The sequence below is a fragment of the Neopelma chrysocephalum genome, unplaced genomic scaffold, assembly GCF_003984885.1.
Source record: "Neopelma chrysocephalum unplaced genomic scaffold, ASM398488v2 Primary Assembly neopelma1_23, whole genome shotgun sequence".
Lineage (NCBI taxonomy): Eukaryota > Metazoa > Chordata > Aves > Passeriformes > Pipridae > Neopelma > Neopelma chrysocephalum.
In genome coordinates, this window is record NW_020897691.1 from 5,874,664 (window position 1) to 5,896,741 (window position 22,078).

General features: G+C 35.4%; 1 protein-coding gene across 3 annotated transcripts in view; it reads left to right on the top strand.

Annotated features, from left to right (window-relative positions):
* The window catches only part of SIPA1L2 (signal induced proliferation associated 1 like 2), a 131,936-nt gene extending 111,896 nt beyond the window's left edge, over positions 1-20,040 (top strand). Inside the window, exons 18-23 of one of the 3 annotated variants that reach the window (XM_027685447.1) lie at positions 1,023-1,242; positions 7,900-8,031; positions 15,096-15,149; positions 16,078-16,201; positions 17,863-17,944; positions 18,800-20,040. In XM_027685447.1, the coding sequence (XP_027541248.1) occupies positions 1,023-1,242; positions 7,900-8,031; positions 15,096-15,149; positions 16,078-16,201; positions 17,863-17,944; positions 18,800-18,946 (759 nt within the window). In that variant the 3' untranslated portion in view covers positions 18,947-20,040. The remainder of the gene's footprint in view (positions 1-1,022; positions 1,243-7,899; positions 8,032-15,095; positions 15,150-16,077; positions 16,202-17,862; positions 17,945-18,799) is intronic. The other 2 variants (XM_027685455.1, XM_027685458.1) reach the window with 2 other exon arrangements.
* The last annotated feature ends 2,038 nt before the right edge of the window (positions 20,041-22,078 follow it).

A 22,078-nucleotide genomic window follows, 5' to 3' on the forward strand; every position in this document is an offset into this window, starting at 1 on the left:
AGGTGTCCCTGCCCATGACAGGGGAGTTGGAACTAGATGATCTTTAAGGTCCGTTCCAACCCAAACAATTCTATGATTCTATGATTCTTTCTGCGTATTCCTTTTAGAACCATTAATCAGTGAGCAAGTTTTATCAGAAGTGCAACAATGTAGATGTCTTTAATTCTGTACTATATTCACGCTTTTCAAACACTATTCCTCTTAAGCAGTTGTTCTGCATAGGGAATGTGCAACTCATAATAAACTACAAAGAAAACTAGACATTTAATTGTTATATGCAGGACAAACCAGTTAAAATAATTAAAGCAATAACTGACCTTTGTAGATGTAAAGAAAACTGGGCTTTCACTGCTGAAGAATGACTTATGAAGCAGAATGATCCAGTTATACAGTACAGTAATATCTTGTTTTTCTGTAGATATTTGGGTTGTGGTTTATGCCTTTTGGAATGCATAACCAGTTTTCACTCCACTCTGTTACCCTCTTTTCTAAGCCTATTTTGTGATATCTGGGGAGATGCAGCGTCTCAAATCACTTTTATCATCCAATGAATAATGTGGCAGCATATATCAGTTCAGAATATTTAACATTAAAGTGTAGTCATTTCAAATTAAAATCAAACAGTTCTATGTTTATGCAAGACATCTATGTCTTGCATAGATGTTGAGTCAGAATCACAGAATATTTTGCCAGAGTTGGTAACTTTATATACATTTCTGTAAAATATCGCTGTCATAAGGCTATGGAGTTTTCATTTAGCATTTCAAAATTAATAAAACTGCACAGTATCTGATTAATCACTGGTAATATATTCCAAAATATTGAGGAAGTATGAAAATCCAATTCAGTAACTCTTTTGAGGCCCCAGTAGATCTGATAGGGTGGAACAAATCTCTCATCTTCTATATTAGTTCAAGAATTCCAGACTGCCTGCCCAGAAAAATACTCCCAAGAACTGATGATGGGATATGATCGTATGAATTATTTTAACCAGTAATATGTGTTCTTACTTTTATGTTTAGTTTTCATTTTATGGAAACCTTTCCCCACGGAGGACACTTTATCGCACCCTGTCAGATGAAAGTATATGTAGTAATCGAAGAGGATCTTCCTATGCTAGCTCTCGAAGTTCAATGCTAGACCAGGCCTTGCCAAATGATATCTTGTTCAGCACTACTCCACCATATCACAGCACATTGCCTCCCAGAATGGGCCTGACACCTGGAATTGGAAATCTGAGAAGTAAGTAATTGTTGCTGTCATTAGTGAATCTGGAATATTTGTAATAAACAAATCACCAAGTATTAAGTTAGATTTTGCTTTTAAGGTGAAATTAAGAAATGTCAAATCAGTGTTCCAGTTATCCTAGTAAAAGAATATTTCATTAGCAGTACATGCCCATGCTTGCCTTTAGTGATTAATTCATATTTATCATGTTTGGAGGCAGCATTCACTTTACTTCCCAAAGAATTTTCATGAGACCAGTGATAGGCAACAAACATTTGTCTGAAGATATTTCTTGTAATTTTATTTTCCAGTGGCGACCTAATTAAGTGAAACTGGCCTGATTCTATTTTAATATTTTTATTTATTTTTTATGTGCATTCAAATTACTGAAATATTCACAGATATATTTGAAATAACAGCTAAAAGGAACAGCTTATATTTAGATGATTTTTTTAGTAACATCTTGAAATGTGCAATAAATGTTGTCTTTGACTTCAATTTCCAAATTGAATTTGCTGATAACTCTTTTTTAACATGTTAGTAAAACCTTTGCAAATGACACTTCATTTTTAATGGCAGCTAAATAATAGTCTGAGGTGTTAAATTAAAACTGTTCTATGAATATGTCTTTTTACTTGTGAGGTTTTCATAAGTGAGACCTTTATTATATGCTTAGCTTGCAATAATTCCAGGGTGACCTATTAAGTTTGCAGTCATTTTTTTGAAAAAAAATGGAAGGAAAAGCTCTGATCTACGCAGACAGATATGTATATTTAGACTACATATCCATTCTTGTTTACTTAGTAAGAGTGAATTGTTTTTTCAAAAATTCTGAATGTACATGCTTCTCAATTAGTTTAGGCATCTGACCTATAGCAGGCACCTATAGTGGACACCTGAATTAGAAAAAAAAAAGCCTTTTTTACTTAGCTACTTTAATAATGCATCACAGTTGACTGAAATTTAAAAAAAAATGTGGACTCTCAACTCCATAGTTAAGAAGCTGTGGGTGGGTTTCTTGAAAATATTAAGGACTTTTGTAGGTGCATGTCCAGATGACTTAAAAGAAGTAGTAATAAAAGGGGTTTTGTCATTCATCATGTCCTTCAGGAACTAGCAGTCATTTGCTAACTTTCAGAAATGAGCTTTATATACAAAACACTTGTCTACACTTGTCTAGTTAGAGTGGCCTCAGCTATGAGACTGAGTTTTAGTGACTAACTACTGGTTAATTTTAAACTGGTATCTCAAATGAGTGCTAAATTCCTTCTTCAGATGGGAATCCATGCTTGGTGTACCTTTTGCCATTCTAAAAATACTCTTCTATCAGAGTGAAACTCTTTACTACAAATTTAATCTGAAAAGATCCTATTCTTTTAGAGATAATGAATGGAGATCCATTTTGTTTAACTAGAGATGAATTCAGTAGATTTTGTAGTCTCTCAAGGAGCTATATAGTATAGAGTTAGGCATCCTGATTGTATTTTGTTTCTTTTCTTTTTTTCTTTTTTTTTTTGTTACTATGTTAGGCCTGTTTTTCTAGAGTAATTTCTTACAAAGGTTAATGTGCAATGGGATCAAACCTTCACCATACTTTTCTTATGGAGATTGACACAAGGCAATTAACGGTGTACATTCAGGCTTTATACTGCTCCTCCAGCAGTGATATTTTAGTGGTTTGTGTATTAGTTCTGTCTTAGACACCTAGTTTTTCATTCTTGCTGCTTCTTAGATACAGAAAGATATATATGCACATAGCTGGAAAAAAACCCACAAAATTGGTATCCTGTCAGTCGTAAACTGATTGCTGATATCCAAGGCAGTTCATACTGTTTTAATATGTAACCTGTATTTTCTGCTTCTGGATCTGTATTTTAAAAGTGCTTATCAATACCAGCTATATAAGATCTTTTATGATGACTGTTTCAAGGAAGATTTAATTGGTTATCTGTAATCACACTCTGAAAAAAACCCACATCATGACTTGCCCATCTATGTTTCCAAAACATAGAATATATATAAGAATATAAGAAACTAACTTTGACTCTTGTTAGGAAGGTTTTTTGTAATCAGTGTTTATATTCTATATCAATGAGGGGTTTCTTTTGCATTTATAATTTTAGCATAAGGTTCTAGTGTCAGATATCAGGAGTCTTAACTGTCATAGCAATGTCTTTTGTATGCAATCTCAAAGCATTTGATATTTAATGTTTATAGAAATCAGTGGAAATAGCGTGGTTTTAGCTGAAGTTAATTTTAGAAAGGTATGTTCTTGCATGTTGTTACCCAGCATGAAATACTGTGGCAGTGCCAAATCTCCTGAGAACCTTCTAGCAAGGAAAAGAGTATGATTAATAGGTAAGCAAGGCAGCACCAAAACCAAAGCATAATAAGCAACCTGAGGTGTTTCAGTTTACTGGGAAATCAGAATTATCAAACAGAATGACCATGCAAATACAGAACCAGAAACTTCATCTGTGGATGATGTTGACTATGAAAAGATAATGAGAAAAGTGAAGCCACAGGATTTTTTCATTATTATTTTATCACTGGGGGAAGTGAAGTGAAAAAAAGAGTTGCTTTCAGTAAAGTCTGAAATGCAAACTCTGACAGTTGAGTGCTGTTGATTGCACACAGTGCACAAATGTAGAACGATTAATTTAATTTTATCTTATTTTTAACTTAAACCAGAAAGGAGAACTCATGTAGCTGAGAATGCTGGAATTTTACCCTGGGAACATTAAAGATTCCCTAACTGAGACAGTGCTGTTCACATTGAGTGATTCTACAGTTAGATCTGTAGTTGCAGGTGCAAATCTGTGCCCTTGTTGCAAATTCACAGCAGATAAACGCACAGAAAAAGAATGAAAACAATGAGAACTACTGATACAGAATAGTGTACTAATACAAGTCAGAAACCTAGAAAGACACATGGAGGCAGTCTGACTGACATTGCAGGAACTGTGGTCCACTCCTATTAAGAAGCACAAAAAGAAACACCCTAAGTGATACACTGGCAGGATGCTCCTCTGCTGTGAGGAAAGGAGCAAGGTGCAGGATAGTTGTAGTGAAGAGGGTCATAAGGAAGGGAATATTTTGCAATGATACACTGACGGATTCTGAAAGTTCTCAGATTGTACACATCATAGGCAAAAGGCTGCCAGAAGTAGAGTAACTGTATCTGCAGCCTATGTTAGTAGGTGAATGTCTGTCTTGAAACTGACTTACTAAACTTCGGTCCAAAACTAACCTCCTTAATAAGAAGCAGTATTAAAATGGAAGAGCATCACTGTGTATTGATGATGTACAATGTTAGCAATTTTTGGGAAACAGTTTTTCAGTAAGCAAATAAGGGCTGTTTATTAATTCACACAAACAAAGGAGTATATGTGTTTGCTGTTACAGGCTCTCGCATAGTGAATAGTTCATCATACTAGAACATAAGACTATCTTCAATAAGAAAAAGGAAAGAAAAAGTAGTTATTAGGAGAACATGTCCACGAGAAAGTCTACTAGCAGGCTGACATCTTTGGAGGTTGACTTTCAGCAACCCTTGGCAATACGGAAGGAAAGGGTTCAGCAGACAGAAGCTGTTATTTAAGAGGACTGTAGAGTTATAATTACTGATTGCATGAAAGAAAAACAAACATCCCACAGACAGTGGGGTTTATGTCTGCGTATGATTTGATAGGTTCCTTCACCTTCAGCATCTTTTGAGATAATCTACTTGATAAACAACATGTCTAGTTTGAGCACAGTAAGCAGATAGTTTTTTCATGATCTACAGTCTCTGCATAAAAGTAGCAGTTCCAACTGAAGCAGAATAATTGCCTTGGAAGTAGAAAAGGTTAAGTCAGGTGAATCTTTTTCTGTATAACTAGTTACTCTCTATGTGGGACTGATAACCATCCATTTCAGGAGCTCTGTCAGAAACTGAACCAACCACATAATTTTGATGAAAATAAGGACTCTTTTGAAAATGCTTTATGCTTTTATGCATCAATAATAAAAATAAATAAAATTCCTAAGTAGAGGAAGTGATGTAACTGAAAGGACCAGAAACTACAGGATCAATTATTTTTGTGCCAAAAGGAGTGGAAGAAATAAAATAATCTTTAAAGCTGAAAGATAACACTGAAAATGTTTCCTTGAAGGAAATAAGGAAAAATTCTGTGTTGCCTCAAAGTCAGTCTTGTGTGCAGTGAAGATAGTGGCCTATGAGATCGGGCATATCTTCCTGGGCACACAGAGGTGGGTATGCTCAAGCATCACTTGTCACCTTTGCCCAAATCAAAAAGGGAGACAACAGGTAACAGTTGCTGATGTGGCAGTCATAGAGGGAAAGAGTGGAGGCAACAGCAAGGTAAGGGGAGCAGGAAAGAAATGCAAATACAGGAAGCTAGAAATAATTTATCTCACCCAGAGCATTCCTGAAATACAACCAATATTCTCTGAATTTCAAAGGCACTGAGGCCTATATAATTAGAGGTCTTTTTTTTATTCCCCTTCCTCTCCCCCCATTGCAGAAGAACACAATTTATATCCTGAAAATGAATTATTCTGTGGTGGCTTACTCATGCCCATTCAGTTATTCCACTTGAAATTTCAGCCATCAGCATGAGCACTTGCATTTTCAGAGCTATCAATATTCAAACCTCTACTCTGGCAGGCTTTCTGCAGTTGAGCGGCTCTGTCAGGGCTTATGCAGGACTGAATAGGATCCACCCTAAGGTGAACTGAGGTTCTCACAAAGACAGTGCATAATGAAGGATGACTACTGGTGAATATATCACTCCTACACTTTAATTTGGAAAGCCAGCAGAATCGTACTGGGAGCAGGCTTATTCCTGACAGGTTTCACAATCAGCCTCTGTAGGCTGATCACACAAAAGCAAGGGCTGTCCCTTAGGGCCTGCCTGCTGGTCTAGAACCAAAAACTGGCTTGCCAGCCTTTCAAATAAAGTATTCTGTCTATTTTCCACAACAGGGATGTATAAAACATTTGTACTTGAATAAATAAGGTTCTTAAGTCATATACAAAAGTTCAGAGACTGGTCTGACTTTCAGCTTCCAATGTATTTGCACCAAGGTAACCTTAGGAACTGAAAATAAAATCTCAGTACAGATATATGAGTAGAATATGTGTCTATATTGTATTTTCCATTTCATATAATGTCCACTTTTGCATACTGAAGAGTAGGTATTGAGAAAGATATTTCTACAGTTTTTTCAAGCTACTTTCAAGTGTGATGTAACAATACTGCACCTTTCATATAAGTGTAGAACAAGATAAATTCCACAGTAAATAGAATTTGTACCTCTTCTGCAGGGACTCCTAATTTTTGACAGAGGATTGTAAGCCTCCTTCACTTTCCTTTTCCTGATATTCTATATATTTTTAAGCAAGGTTTCTGCAAAGAATAGAGCATATCATGCTCTATTCTTTGCTCTGTAACAGCCTACTCTTTTTGGATTTTTGGGTCAGAAATCTTTAATTCAAATGAACACTGGTATCAGGACAATGACAACATGCCATTTTCTTAAACTATAATGTTTCTTCTACTTGTATGCATGCATTTCTTCCTTTGTTGTTTTTGTTTGATCTTTTTCTGGGAAAAAAATACTGCTCTTATGTATTATATTTTGAATAACTGGAATAACTAGATGGAAATCTCCTTCTGAAATATTTGAGAAAAAATTACTATTTTGACCTTTTTTTTAATTGAAGTGAATGCTTTTGAAGCAAAATTTCTTTTTTCCTGACAATATTATGGGATAAAAGTAGTATATTCCATTGCTAGCTTTATGGTTAGGACAAATTGTGATTATAAATAATGGTTTTGGTTTATGTTCAGTTTTAAGAATATAAACCTCTGTGTGCCTGTTTAACAGTATTCTTTTTAATGTGTTCATATTGATCAGAGTAAAGTTTGCTATGGACAGATAAGGAAAATATAAAACTATTTAATGTAATTATGAAAATTAGCATCTTCTCTACTAAAATATATGTTTGGGGCACCTTTCTACTAGACTGCATAACTGAAAGCCGTGTTTGAACCAACTTTATAGTGTATACATTTAATTTAATATATGATCTGTGTACAGCATACAGTTTGTTATAGCTCCCTTTGGAATTCCACACAAGCCTTACATCCTCAGAGATACAGCTAAAAATATTAAACTAACAAGGTAGTATTTTCAGTGTGAAAGAGTATTAAAAGAAAGGCAGGTTATGTTTTTAATTGGTTCTGGAACTAAAGTATTTTAAGTTTCAGAGTAAAGCCTTGCATGTAAGTATCTTGTATGTTGTTTCACAGGCACTTTAAAAATATAACTTTTTGTATCTAGAAACTTTTCTGCTCAGTGCTTAGATTTAATATGCTATGCTTTAAGAATGGATGTTACCTACTCACATAGTGTTCACATGAAAATGCAAAGAACACGTCGTGCAAAGTGGCACCAAAAAAAACCTTTAAAAACTCTTCCCATGTATTCTGCCAACATGTAGAAATTGTTCCACCCATACTGAGTATTGAACAGGAAAAGATAGAAACAAGAGTAACGAAGATAAGCACTCTTTGCTTATACATTTTTTACAGATCATTATAGTAGCTTCAAAATTAATTGTGCATAATTGTTACAGGAAGACTAATTATTGTGTTTATTGTTTAGATGAATTCTGGTTCTCAGATGGGTCCTTATCTGATAAAGCCAAATTCAATGATCCTGGCCTGATGCCCCTGCCAGACACTGCCACAGGGCTAGACTGGTCTCATCTGGTAGATGCTGCACGAGCGTTTGAAGGTAACAGGAACATTTGAATAAAAATCAATGTTCAGTACACAAACTTTTTTAAAAAGATGTATATTGTACAGCCACATTTTGAATTACAAAAACCCAGTGTTTGCCTCCATAGCCCTTTAGTTCTTTTGGCAGTATCACTTCTCAGTGCAGAAGGTTGTCACTGAAAATTTGGGGTATTTATGATACTTTCAATATCCGTTTTAGGTGCAATTCATCCACTTGGTTGCCCAAATTCTTTCTGTAATCAAGTGGAAAAATCAGGTTCTTTGAAGGAGAGATTCAAAGCATTTTTGTTAGATGTTTAAAATGAAACTGGGAGTAAGTTTCCTGTGTCTGTTGTGTTGTGTTTATAAACTGGTATGTGTAGTCCAAATGATGTTGCAGTCCCTCTCAGTTTTCATAAGCCCTTGAAGACCAGCAAAAATGTACAGTTTATTTTCCAATAGCAGAACTTGAGGTGCAGGATATAGACCAGGTTTGCTTTATTTAAATTATAAAATCAGATTAGAAAAAAACTTTGTCCACCTCTGGAAGCTAAACCTACACATAATGTATAAATACAGAAAGATGGATATATGTTTGAGTATATATATGAATATATACAGTGAAGTGTTTGTGTTTTGTTGTTTCTGAGGGATGTTTTGGCTAAGTTGCTGTGCTGTCATAAAATTTCTGACATCTCTTAACTGGTGTTGCTTGCATTGGTGAATGTATGGAAAGTCAAGGGTATCCAATGAATAAGGATGTTACCACAGTCATCATTGTATAAGATACAGGTTTTAAGTTTATGAGAAGAATTGGCTGTCAAGTTAGTGATTTGGGTTTTTTAACTAAAAGTAACCATGAGAATCAGTTTTCTGGTACCTGATTCCTTCCCAAAATATGAAGTGATTAAATTTCATTTTGACCAAAAGCTCTTCAGAACTACTTACTATGCTAATTTAAATGGCATTGTGAAAACCTGAACTAACAGTGATGATTAGGAATTTGAAGAACTATATTGTTTCCTAACCTGATTAACTGTGTATGCATTCAATACTACTCCAACATGGCTGTGATAGCTGGTAGGAAATACTGTGACACTGAGAATCTTGACAGCTATTCCCATGTATTTCTATACTTGATTGCTCAGGGAACACCTTGCTATTTGTTATTGAAAGCTTAAGCTACTGCAAAAAAGATATGGATCAATAAGTGACTAGTTCTGTAACTTTGTACTTGAAGAATATTTTTAAATGCTAATAAAATTTTTGAGTTCAACTGACTGAAAGATCATTCTATGCCAGCTATGCTTCTGTATTTTTAGATTTCTTTGAAAATGAATAGATTTTCATTCTGTTTACTACTTAGTATTGTGATGAAAATAATTTCACTTTGGAAAGTATTATGTGAGTGTAATTACATTTGAATTTGAGAGGGAGAGGTAGAACAACATAGCTACCCCACAGTGCTCTATCCTAGGGAGGAAGGGTATTCACTTCTTGGGTTTTAATTGTAAAAACCTTGGATATATCTGTAGATAATGCTGAAGAACTGAAGATCTGAGTTGTAAGACAGAAACTGTTTATCAGAGTTTTTTTGAATTACTGAAAGAATTTGAGTAGTAAATAATCATCTATTTTTCTCTGAAGGAACGTAATTCTTTTCTGTTTAGGACTCTGCAGTAGAGACATCTGTGTATATCTTAGATGATTTATACAATGTTTTGACTAAATTTATAGTGCTGCAATAGAAACTTTTGCAAAGAATGGAATTTTTAAACCCTTGTTCAGTTTTCTGTATCCTATGTCTTACAATTTGGAATTAATTTAAAAAATAATAACTGATAGGCATGTAATAAAAAAATGGGAGTGTGTTGGATATGAATTAGCAGATGCAGTTTCCATATGTACTTTAATGTTGTTGACTTAGGAGTTGCTTCAACTTTGTATTTAAAAATAGCTTGGAACTACTGTTCTGCATTCTATCAATGTGAAAAAGAGAGTTTATCCACTTCTGAATATAAAACTGCTTTGATCTTTTTATTAAACTGGGTGGAAATTGGATCACATTTCATATAAGACCATCTCAAAAAAACACCAAAACAAACACATACCTACCCCCCCAACTTTCGATGGAAAGGATCACAAGATAGATAAGAATTTTTTAATACTGGATCAGAAATTAACACTAGAGTTGTTCTCTAGTTTGGCTTTGCCAACCTGATATTTTAAAGTTATGTTCTGTTGTAGAACCTAGATATTAGACTTAATTTTAGTTTTTTCTTAGTACAAGGTCTTTTGCTAATATCAGTTTATTAGAATTACCAATTTCATTCCAAGGTCAGGATTTTTCTCCTGTGATCTCTCCAGATTGTATGTTGACAACTTACACAATTTGATCAGTTCAGTGTTCCTAATGTGGCCCTCACTACCCTTCATCTGTCTGTCTTAAAAAGCAATTGTATCTCAATTATGTTAGCTCTAGCCTTTTTAGGTGCTTATAATGTTGGCATCAATTGGATTAAGAATTAAATATAGTAGCAAGATTTTTGCTATCATCATCTGTACTCGGAGTTTGCTTCTGAGTGTTACAAGAACAGCAGTCTCATTTTTAGCTGTCTTCTCTCCCCTCAAATGAGCAATGGACAGGTTTGTTTATTAGTATTAGCTCTTATTCATCTGAAGCTTTCGTCCTATGTAGAACAGTAGGTTTTAAACTGTGGTCTATGAGAGTGGGAGAAGCCATTACTTTTTTTATTTTAATTGAAACTATGATGATAATGCTTTTTGCTTTGTGAGGATTTAATTTCACTGCTTTTGCTTGGCAAGAACTTTTGTGCGAAGCGGAACACCTACTTCAAACTTTTCCTGAAAATCTTCTGTTATTCCTAAGACAGGTCTTCACAGTGTAATGGAGAGCTGTGCAGGCATTAACTCCAGAGGCTCCAGAAGCTGCAGTGAAAGGGTTTTTCCTTGAGCTGCCTCTGTTGAGGGTCAGCATCGATAGGCTGTGTGTGGCATTGTTTTAAGTCTTCACACTGCCTTCCTTTGCAAGACACAGTTTTGACTCTGATATTTATCCAGAGATGATATTTAGCATGCATGCTAAAGTCAGCCCAGTCAGTAGCAAGGGGCATCCTTCCATTTCTGTCATACATGGATATGCTATTTCCAGTTCCCTTCTCTTATTTTGTTGGGAGCTGCAGAGAGAGAGTAACCAGGTGGCAGCTGACATGATAGAAATACACTGTTGTAATGGTTTTGGATCCATCCCTGAAGCAAACAATAAAAAATCGATAGGACTGGATGTGACTAAAGCAGAAGAGGTAGGGTCTTAGAGAGGGTAGTTGGGCTAAAAAAGGAGAGGTTATAAAAAAAAAAGAAAGCAAGCATGGTGATATGGTTTGAAGCTGGCTCCCTGCCAAGTCTCCAAACCTTACCACCAGAAGTCCCCCCCCCCAACACAAAAAAAAAACCTCAGGGAGAAGAGGGAGAAAAAACTAAGAAAAACCCGAAAACGAGAGAGAGGACAACCAAACTGATATATATAAATATATTTACACTTATATACAATTTCACAAGGGAAAGGGAAAGGGGAAGGGGAAAAGGAACAAAACTAAAATAAAATATATATATATATATCCCAATCAGTAGCCCGAGATCTAGTAACTAAAGAACAAAAGAGTTAGCAAAGAAGATATCTCACTACTCTCCTGGGACAACCGAGAGTCGCTCCGGAACGATCGCCGGCAACCTCTGTCTCCCAAGGTCAGCAAGGCCTAGCCAGGCCTCGCTCCCCAACACGGCAGACTCAACAGCAGGGAACCTGCACCTCCAAGCCGCCGGAAGGAAAGAGAGCGAAGGCCTCTCCTCCTCTCTTCTTATAGTCTGGCTTACGTAAAAATCGTAGGGAATACTGGGTAAATCTGGACCCTTCCTTGGTTACAAACTGGTCACCAAGGAAGGCCTAGCCCAAACCACCACACATGGTCAACTGAGTAAAGATAAAGACATGGGGATTTATAGAACAAATTGGAAAGATCAATTTGAAAAAGGAGAACAAAGAAATCTCAGAAAAGACTAAGGAAAAGTAAGATAATTAATTTTTTAATTCTTTTTTTCTATTATCCTTCTAATAGATCTCCAAGTTAGGGAAGAAGGACTGGCTTTCAGCATGTGTATTGTCTTCCTAATGGCTTTTTTTGGATCTTTTCAATGTTTTGGAGAGCAAAAGGAGAAGCCTTTTTGGATGTCCATACCTGATACTGTAATTATAGAAAAGAACTGACACAAATATAAATATTGAATACTCTTAGGAATAAAACTTTGTACTATTTGTGCTACTTCAAACTGGGTTTATTATGCTTTAAAATGCTGTTTAGTGTTTGATAAATCATACTGTGGGCCTAAGAAAGTCCTTCTAATGCCTCTGATTTAGTTCATTAGAATCGGTGGTTTCAACTGTTTTCCAGGTGATTTTTATGAACGCCTACTAGTGCCAATCAGAATGCAATGTTTCTTAATGCCAATTTATCTTTGCAAAAACATCTGTGCTGCTATAATTAATGCTATTTTAATACTTTGATTTAAAATCTTCATAGCTTAATGCAAGTAATGCTACACACAACATAATGAGAAAGAAGTGAAGCATTCAGCATGACAGATAATTATTTTAATCAAAGTAGTGCATTAAAGTGCTAGAAAAAGAAAAAATGAAAATATTTAGTTAACATTTGGTCATTTCTAGTGCATATAATTCTTTTTGCTTCAGTGCATATGTAAGTATATGTTTGTGGGTAGACTTTACCTTAACAATGAGAGAGTGACTTCATGCACTTTAGCCTTTTCTGCTTTCCAGTACATCAAAATTGCCTAGTTTTTTCTGGCCTCTGTTAGTGGTCTGCAACAATGGAAATCCAGATTCAAATTCTTAGTAGTTACAGCTGTATGACTCTGTTACTGTAAATTAAACTATGATTTTTTGTCTCATCATCATTGGTCTTGCTAAGTCAACTATTGCTTAAATTTTTGATATCAAGACCAGTATATCTTTTGCAAATAGTTTTCTATGTATGGGTTCTGTTTGGAGTTTGGCAGGGACATCTCAGTTAAAAATAAGAACTCTGAGATTTACATGCATTTTCTTCTGTTAGTATGCACACATCTCTTCAACTGAATAGGAGGGGTCCCTGTAGGAAGCAGAACTTAGCTCTACAGTATCATACCAGAAATACACTTGATTTTTCTTTATAAAAACTAGCTGGTTTTCAAAGTAACTTTGATTTCATTTTCATTAGTAAAGGCTCAAGCCAATTCTGTTGAAAACAGATAAACCAAAAATCAATAGCAAGATTTTGCTCTTCAAAGCACAAGTTCAGTCTTCACCACAATTCAGATTTGAATAGTAAATTGGTGAAGCTGTTGCTTAGCTTAAATACTTATAGGGGGATCAGTGAGATTTTTATATAGTTACTGAAAATAAAAATTTGTCTTTAAAAGTACTTGAGAAGTATTCAAAGGCAAAATAGTTTGCTTGTCCAGGAACTAGTTGTTGTACTAATTATTACAGAGATTTATTGTCTTACTAACTTGTTTATAGAATTATTTTGCCACTAACCTGGCTTTGGAAAATTAAAGAACTAATCTTTGAAGATTAGCACAGGAATTTATGTAGTATGTTACATAATCAGAGACTTCGAATTATTAGTGGCCATGTAGTGACATTTTTCCTCACCTTGGGAATGTTAGAATAGGGTTTCATATTTTATAAAGATATGAATATTGGAAAATATGTCTAAGTTACGCTAGAAAAACAGAAAAGGTGTAACAATTAATTTCCTACTCTTAATTATTAATAGTTTTTAAATTATGTGAAATTGAACTTCACTAGGGATTATACAAGGAAGGAGAAGTTAATCCACACATTATACTTCATTGCAAGCATATTTTTGTTGTGTTTTGAAATAATACAAAAATATTTTAAAAGAATGTGTTTTAAAAAGGCATAATGTGATTTCATTAACAGTTGCGTGTACCTGGTTTTGCACCTGCTTTTATCCATCAAAAAAAAGATGCTCCAAGATACTGTTGAGGAGATCAAACTGACAAAACACTTACTCAGCTGACAAATAAACAAGACAAGTGGTCAGTTTCTTTAATTAAGCTTAGTCAGCAGAGGGGAAAAAAAATGCAGATTATTTTTGTATATTGCAGTAGAATTTCCTCTGAGACACAATGTCACGTCACATTTTGTTGGCCATAGAAAAAATAGTAACAGCATAACATTTGTTGCTGGCTTTGTTTTATTAAGTGGTAATGAATGTGTGAATAGTGTAAAGGTGAAATCAATAATTAGCTATGTACTTGCAACTGCTTGTTTATACTCTCTTGTTTCTGGCCTACATACTGTGTTTGACCTGGGAAATTAATTTTAGTTTATCCATGCTAAGTAAATCTATTTAGCTTAGTAGGTGTCAAATCTGTAAATTATGTCATTGATTATGTGTTTAAAATTATATTCTTACCTTATCGTCAGGAGATATGGAAAAGACATTCATATTTGCTGAGATCTATCACTAGTCAGAAATAAGGAGAAAAGGAGGAGAAATGACCTGTACTCTTTAAAATTGGACAAAATAAGACATGCAACTTTTCTTCATTGTATTAGAAAATGAATTGACAATCTCTGCTATTCCTTAAGACTCTTTAAATCAATAAAGAGATTTTTAGTGATTTCCTATGTTTGATTGGTAAAACTTTTAAACTAAAATGTCCTTCCTAGTTGGAAAGATCTGGCCTGTGTTCACTGTCCTTAGAGTTTGAAGGATTGTCCTCTTACGTATCATGCCAGGTTGTCATGCTGTGTTGCAACACTGGGTATTACTATTAGAGACGTGGGGTGTGACACCTTTTGCTTTACTGTGATGTTGGTATTGTGTAAAAGTGGCCTGGTGAGGCTGAGAATGAGCACCAGCATGAGCTGCACTGGGAACATCCCACTGTGTGCGCTGTACACAAGGGCCACAGCTGCTCCAGTGGAGGTGGACTGTCTTGTTTATAGGAACGTTCTAAATCTTATTCCAGGTTTTGACTCAGATGAAGAATTTGGGCCGTTCTGTCATCACACGCCGTTTCTAGGTGATGATCTGAGATTGATGACTTTTGCCTTTTGTAAACTTTCTTTAATATTTCCTATGTTTTGCACGTTTGCATGACAATGCAAGCTTTGGGCCTTGTGGGGTGGTAGAGCAAGGGGAGGAAGAGCAAGGCAGGCATGTTGTCACCAGAATTCATACAAACCTACAGACATGGATTTTGTTTGGCAGAAATAAGTTAAATCAATCTCCACAGAATATGGATTTTGTTTTTTTAAAGAAGAGAAATTTAATCCTAATGAATGCATCATTTACTCCTGTTCTGTGCAATGATGATCTGCATGGCATACTTCTATTATGTGGTGACTGATATATTTTGGCAACCACACTGTATATCCATAGGTAATTACATCTGTGCTTGTTAGATTATGTTCTACTTGAATTCAATGCAGATAATAGCTTGCTTAGTAATACATGTTCTAAAAACTCAATTGATAAAAATAGTGTAAATTTATTGTTTTTCAAGTATGCAGATTGCCATTAGGTTCTGCAAATGCTTGAGACAGTAAAGCAGTACGAAACAAACATTGCAGATTTCTGAGGAATCTGAGAGCTTTAAGTCCATGGAAAAATGCAGACCTGTTTGCTGAATTATTATTGTCATCCGTTGTGGCCCTGAATTCTGAAATGGTTTTCTGCAGAGTTCATCAAGACCAATTTACTGTTCATATCAGCATTATATGGTCCAGACAAAACTGTCATACTGCTGATAGACATAAAAAATTGCTTTAGGGTTGCCTTTGGATGCAGGTGTGGGGAAGCCAACTAGTTGGAACATACATCTGCTGATTATCTTCAAAGCTGAGATGTAGAAACCTACAGCCATTTCACTAACTGAACTGGGATAATGGCAGTAATATAGCCCTTTATTTTGTCCAGTTTTAGATGTATCCTTATGTTGCTTTTTACAGATCAGGGAGTAGCATCTTTTTGCACCTTGAATGATATGCAGCAAGCACAGGGCTTGGAAGGAACACAGGAGTTACCTTTGGATGAGAGTCCCCCAGATGGAAAAGATTTCCTTGAGGCTGCTGGGTATGTCAGAGTTAAAGCATATTTCTTACAAAAATATTTTAAGGAAAGATTTTGTTTTTATGTTCCGAGTCAAATTTTCTGTATGCATGTTTCATGGCTGTTTGACTGATCAAAATCTCTGATTTTGAAAAATGTTGTTTCTTGGAATCAAATTCTGAGCAATTCTGTCTAGAAAATTTGTATTATAGTCAGATAAAGCTCTCTCACTGTAATAGGCCTCTCATGCAGAGCACAGTTAGATGCAGAGTTTCAGATAATCAAATTTTTCACTGTATTCCTCCTTACAAGAATAATTTGTGTTACTTTTATTTCAGATTTCATTTGATTAGAAACAATAACAGGAGCTCAACTCTGTAGTATGCCACAACTTTATCTGCAGCAAATGTCTCAGATCTTGAAACAGATCATACCTATATATAATGTTCCTACCTATCTTTGCAACTATTTGCTACTTGCAAACCCATAATTTTTCATTTATACAAAGGTAAATTAATAAGAGAACCTGTAACTGAGGACTGCAGGAAAATTGTAGACCAAACTACCCAATTCTTCAAATTCTTTGCAGTATTCTGGGAGAAATTATTCTTCCCCCCTGCCATCTTTCCTGCTTGAGGAGTATACTTGTTAAAAGCACAGATTCAGCAGTATAATCTGTCCAGTAGCATGCTTTAAAAGAAAAACACATCTTTGATTAGTTTTGCTCTTCAGCTGCAGGAGTGGAAGAATGGGAAATGGAGGGAAAAGTCTTCTTGCTTGTTAGATTATTACATTTTAATTTGAACCAATTTTACACAAATTAGCTTGCCTACACGGTAAAGTGCATTTATTGTAATGACTTCCAAGTCCATATCTTTCTCCAGTCTAATGATCAGTAAGGACTGGAAAAGACTGTTAAAGATGTTCCCCTTTTAGGATCGGCAAATCTGTTGGATTTGTGCAGTTGCATGAAGCAGCTGATTCAGCTTTGCATGTAAAGCTTTTCTCTTCACCATCTCTTTTAGACACAATTATTCACGTGATGGCTAATTGCAACTATAATGTACATGAAACTATCTCCCACAGTGCTCATTGTCATTCAGAAAGCAGAAGCTATTCTCAGTATTTTCCTTCAGTCATGCATTTGATTAACCTGTGGCAATATTTCATATGTTTTGACCTTTAAACAAAATATTTGTCTCCATAAAGCCATAGGTTTATCCTTTACTGAAATGACACTACTGCACACCAGACAAAAGAACTCTTAACACCTCTTTTGGTTTGCAGTAATTGCTGTTGCAGCTTGCTTCAGATTAGTACAGTCCTTATCAGAAAGCAGCTTGTTAACTAATGTCCCTGCACACCATTTAGCAGTCAGTGTGACTTGCATTGTCAGGGTATGTGCATATAAGTCCTAAAGCGTTCCTTCTTAAAATCATTGTAACTTCTGCCTGATTTGCATAAGAGGCAGTGTCATATTTCAGATATTGCAAGATTGGATTTATGTTCTAGTAATAGTCTTTTGCTCATTTTGTAATAGTCTGTACTAGTAATTGATGCTGGCTTTGTCTCTGTTTTCATAACTGATTGGTTTCATTTGCTATTACTAAAAGTTTTACTCTGCAAAAGCTGAGAAGAAAATATTTTTAACTGACTCAGAGTGAAGGTAGTGGTTTACCTTACAGGGAACATGCTCCGAGTACTCTGACTGGAAAAGTAAACCAGCTAGAAGTCATCCTCCGGCAACTACAGACCGACCTGAGAAAGGTAAGAGACCATTAGCAATATAACTACTCTTCAGTCTTAATAGTTTTATTTTTACACACAGTTCATCAAGGGCTTGAAATAAGTACATCAGTTAAATTACATAGTGCAGTTGCTGAATGGTAGAGCTCAGTGGTCAATGAGAACACTGAGGTCCAGAAGGTCCTGTGGAAATGGTTATGCAAACAAACTGGCAAGGCTAACTAGTTTATGGGTCTTTACTCCAGAATAAATGTTCCACATTTAGGCATACCCCAGAAAGAGTGAGGCACTTTATGTTCATTTATGGTACTTTGGATTAAACAAAGAATAGGGATATGGTTAGCACTCCAGATTTGTCATCCTTGTTGCCTTCTTGGTCATGTAGTAACTACTTGCTTTGTGCCTCAATTTGCTGTCTAATTTCTGAGCTGGACACAATGCCAGGACTGATAGAAATAAGACTGCTTTGGTGAGAAAATAATCATGTAAGGGAAAATTTTGAAATTAGATATTTTTCTTCCTTAACATGTGCTTGAAATCAATTCCTTACAACTTGGGCTCTCACATGTGATTTATTATAGCTAAAACCTTCTTATGCTTTTAGTGCTTGATTCTTTTTTTGTTAAATGGAGTAAACTCCTATAATTTTTCTATTAAGGTAACATCTAGTTTTCTTTTTAGCTTGCAGTATTTTCTTAGAGTGAAAGAGGTAGCTGGAGCATATTTGGGAAATTAATTTGCAGTTAGTAGTTGTCTTAATGGATTATGGAGCTCAACAAAATATGTCTGTATGACTTGTGTAGAAATATTAACAACAAAAATAAATGCTGTCATCACAACTACTCACTTTACTCAACTTGTATCTTTGTTAACCAGGAAAAACAGGACAAGGCAGTTCTCCAAGCAGAGGTACAGCACCTGAGACAAGATAACATGAGACTTCAGGAGGAGTCTCAAACAGCAGCTGCTCAACTGAGGAAATTTACAGAATGGTTTTTCAATACGATAGACAAAAAATCCTAATCGGCAGGCCCCTGGAAAATACTTATTTGAACAATGTAACAGCTGTATTTTTTTGAATTAGCAGGGTAATAATTTCACTGTGTTCACAATCCATTTTAGGTGTTTCTGCTACATTCTCTATCCAGCTTTATTCGTTTGAAAAGGAGAGAGAACTGTGGTAATCTGTCTTTAAATCTGTATGAAGAAAGCAGAGAATAGCAGATATTTGTTTGTGTGCAGATGAATGTAAAAAATCCTTAGTGTCATTTTAGACATTTTTAGAAGTTGCTCTGGCTGGGGCTTGCCTGAAGAGGAATATTTGGGGTTTTAGTTCCTGCATTTCAGGTGCGCTGGTGAAGATGTTAAAGCAATTTACATTAGCTTGGGCTTCAGTATTGTAAGATAAAAAGAATAACCAGACATATACTTTAATGTTTAAAAGGTGCTCTATTTTTTTGTATGTACAGTAGTTTGATTTCCACAGTCCACATTGTCATAGCAATAAGAATGGAGGTATAGTGAATAGTCACAGAGCTGTGTTTATAAAATGTTAGCACTGATGTGTTTAACACTAGTTTGGATGCAGATACATTAGAGATTATTTATTTGCAGGAACAAATGGTGCCTGAATATAAACAGTGTTCTGATTTTCTAAAAATACACATGCCTTGTAAATGGCTCACTGGGGTTAGCCCTCTCCCAACTTCAGTTACTTTTTTATAGTTGATGTTCAGCTAAACAGTTACACTGCTTAACTATTGAAATCATGTATGGTGTGAGCCAGCCAATCAATTGTACAATGCCAAATTTGTTTATCTTTGTACAGAAGCTTTGATCAAGTGTCTTGTATTTAACACCTTTATTTAAGCTTATTTAACCTTAAATTGTTGTTTTTATAAAGTTTGTTTTATCTGCACTATGGTGAGGTCAGTTGGTTGCAAGTTGTAATATTTTTAGCTTGCCAAGACTGTACTGAGGAGTTCTAGAAAATTCTAACAATTGGATGCTGCTAGTACACAATTGATTTGTTTGTATGCTTTAACATTTTTAACTGTTTGATTTGAAATGAACATACATCCTGCTTTTTTAATAAATGTTAAAAATGTAAACCTGAATTATTTTACCTTGTATTATCTGTAATCACTGTTACCAGTAATAGCTCAGGTTTCTGTTCAGCCCAATCTCTAGGCTGATCATCCAGAGACAGTCCAACTCCCCAGAGCTCTCATGATCCCTTTTTACCAATGAGGGGTTGTCAACGTTATCACAGTTCATTTCTTTGGTGTGTCCTGTCCTGGAACTGAGGAGGTAGCTTCACCGGTCAATGAACAAAAGCTGTTTTGGCTGTTCATAGGCATTGATTAGTGGCCCAGGAGAAAAAAACTACTCTACCAAAATACACACCCTAGGGAAAATTTTCAAAAGGAGTCTAGTTTTCTCATAATACCTTCTATTAGATGTAGCAGGAAATAGCTTGCCATTTTCTTGTGCCAGCAACTGAGATCTGAGGATTGCAGCGTAAGAATATGTGAGATGCATTGTGTACAATACTGAGCTTAAAGTTTACATCAAAAAAGGACACTTTTACAAAATGAAATGAAGGTAATAAGCACATTTGACTTGTCCTGAGAGAAAAAATAAAATATCCCAGTTGTATTCCAGTTTCCTTTCAGCCGCTGATTGCATTCAGGCAAACCTGTAGAAAATTGTTGAATAATTAAAAAATTTATTCAACTCATGCAAGTAAAATTCTGTGTCCATTGTTAGTGCACATTGGCTGAGAAATGTTTTGTAAGTTGAACAAATGTCTGCCACTGCTGTAACAATTGTTCTGAGAGACTCCTTTTAGAAAAAGTTATACATGGGCAGATAATCGAGGCTTTGGTATCTTTACATTGCAATTAAAAAGCTCATTTTGTCTTTGGTATGTAAAAGTCAGAGGTTTTGATGAAAAATACAAACAGTATCCACTAAGCTGCATTAACAGGGTAATTAAACATGGCAGTCATGGGTTACACTAGCTTCTGATTTAAGCACCTTACAGAAGTCATTAGCAAACCCATCTGGTGGGAGACCTTGCCAAATAACTGTGTTGAACAACTCGGGCAATTTGTCTGTGAACATGTTTCTTTGAGGATTGGTCTGTCCCCTTTGAAAAGCTGTGCTAACTGAAATGAACTCGAGAATAAGCTTGTTCTGAAGGGCCACTATTAGGTTTGTGTAAGAGTTTATAGTCGAATATTCATTTTAGTTCATCTCACAGTTGTTGAAAACCAGCATTTATAACTATGTGCAGAAAAAGGACTTTCAGTAGTAATCTTTGCTGGTTTTCTCATCCAACTGAAAATGCTTGATTTCCAAAAGTGACAGAAAACTTTGTCTACAAATCTCCTATTTTTTTTGCTGGCAAAAACACTTTTGTGCCAGCAGCACATGGTTCTTCCTTAATTAACCCTCATCATGGGGAAAAGTTTTTAGTCTGGCTGTTACTGTTTAAATGACATGGGAATACAATATTTATGCGAGACCATAATACAGTTATGGCATAGGTAAAGGACATTTAATTGAACATTTTAATTAACTGTTTTTTTTAATAATAATCCTCTTGGAAGCATTTTACTCACAAAAATTCTTGTTTTATACACATGAAGGCAAAGACTAAGTCTACATAAGCAACTAGTGTGGAGCACTAGGAAAATCTAGAGTGTTGCTAACCTAGGTTTTGGGGTTGGGAGGAGATCCTTCAGGCTCTTCCTTGTTCCATAACCTGTCCAGCCTTTTAGTGGCTGAAATCTGAAAGCTTTGTGCTCTTAGACCATTCGGTATGATCCTAAGCCAAGTAAGTGGCGGTGATTGGGAAATTGACTTCAAAGATGTGTTTGTTGTGATCTGAATTAAAACAACAATAATATGGAAGTGTTATAAATGTCAACAAAGTCCTCCCAGCACAGCAGGCTGTGCTGTTAAGTGCTGAGATGCAGAAATCAAACATGAGCCAATGCAGATGTTTACTTCTGTAAAAGGGACAAAGACCAATCATGGCAAAATTACAAAATGTTCTTCTTCTGCACCAGAAGTGACATATCAAGATTTATATGCAGATCTCTGTTGAAGGGATCCTTACTGAGACATTTATCACAATGTAGACTGCAC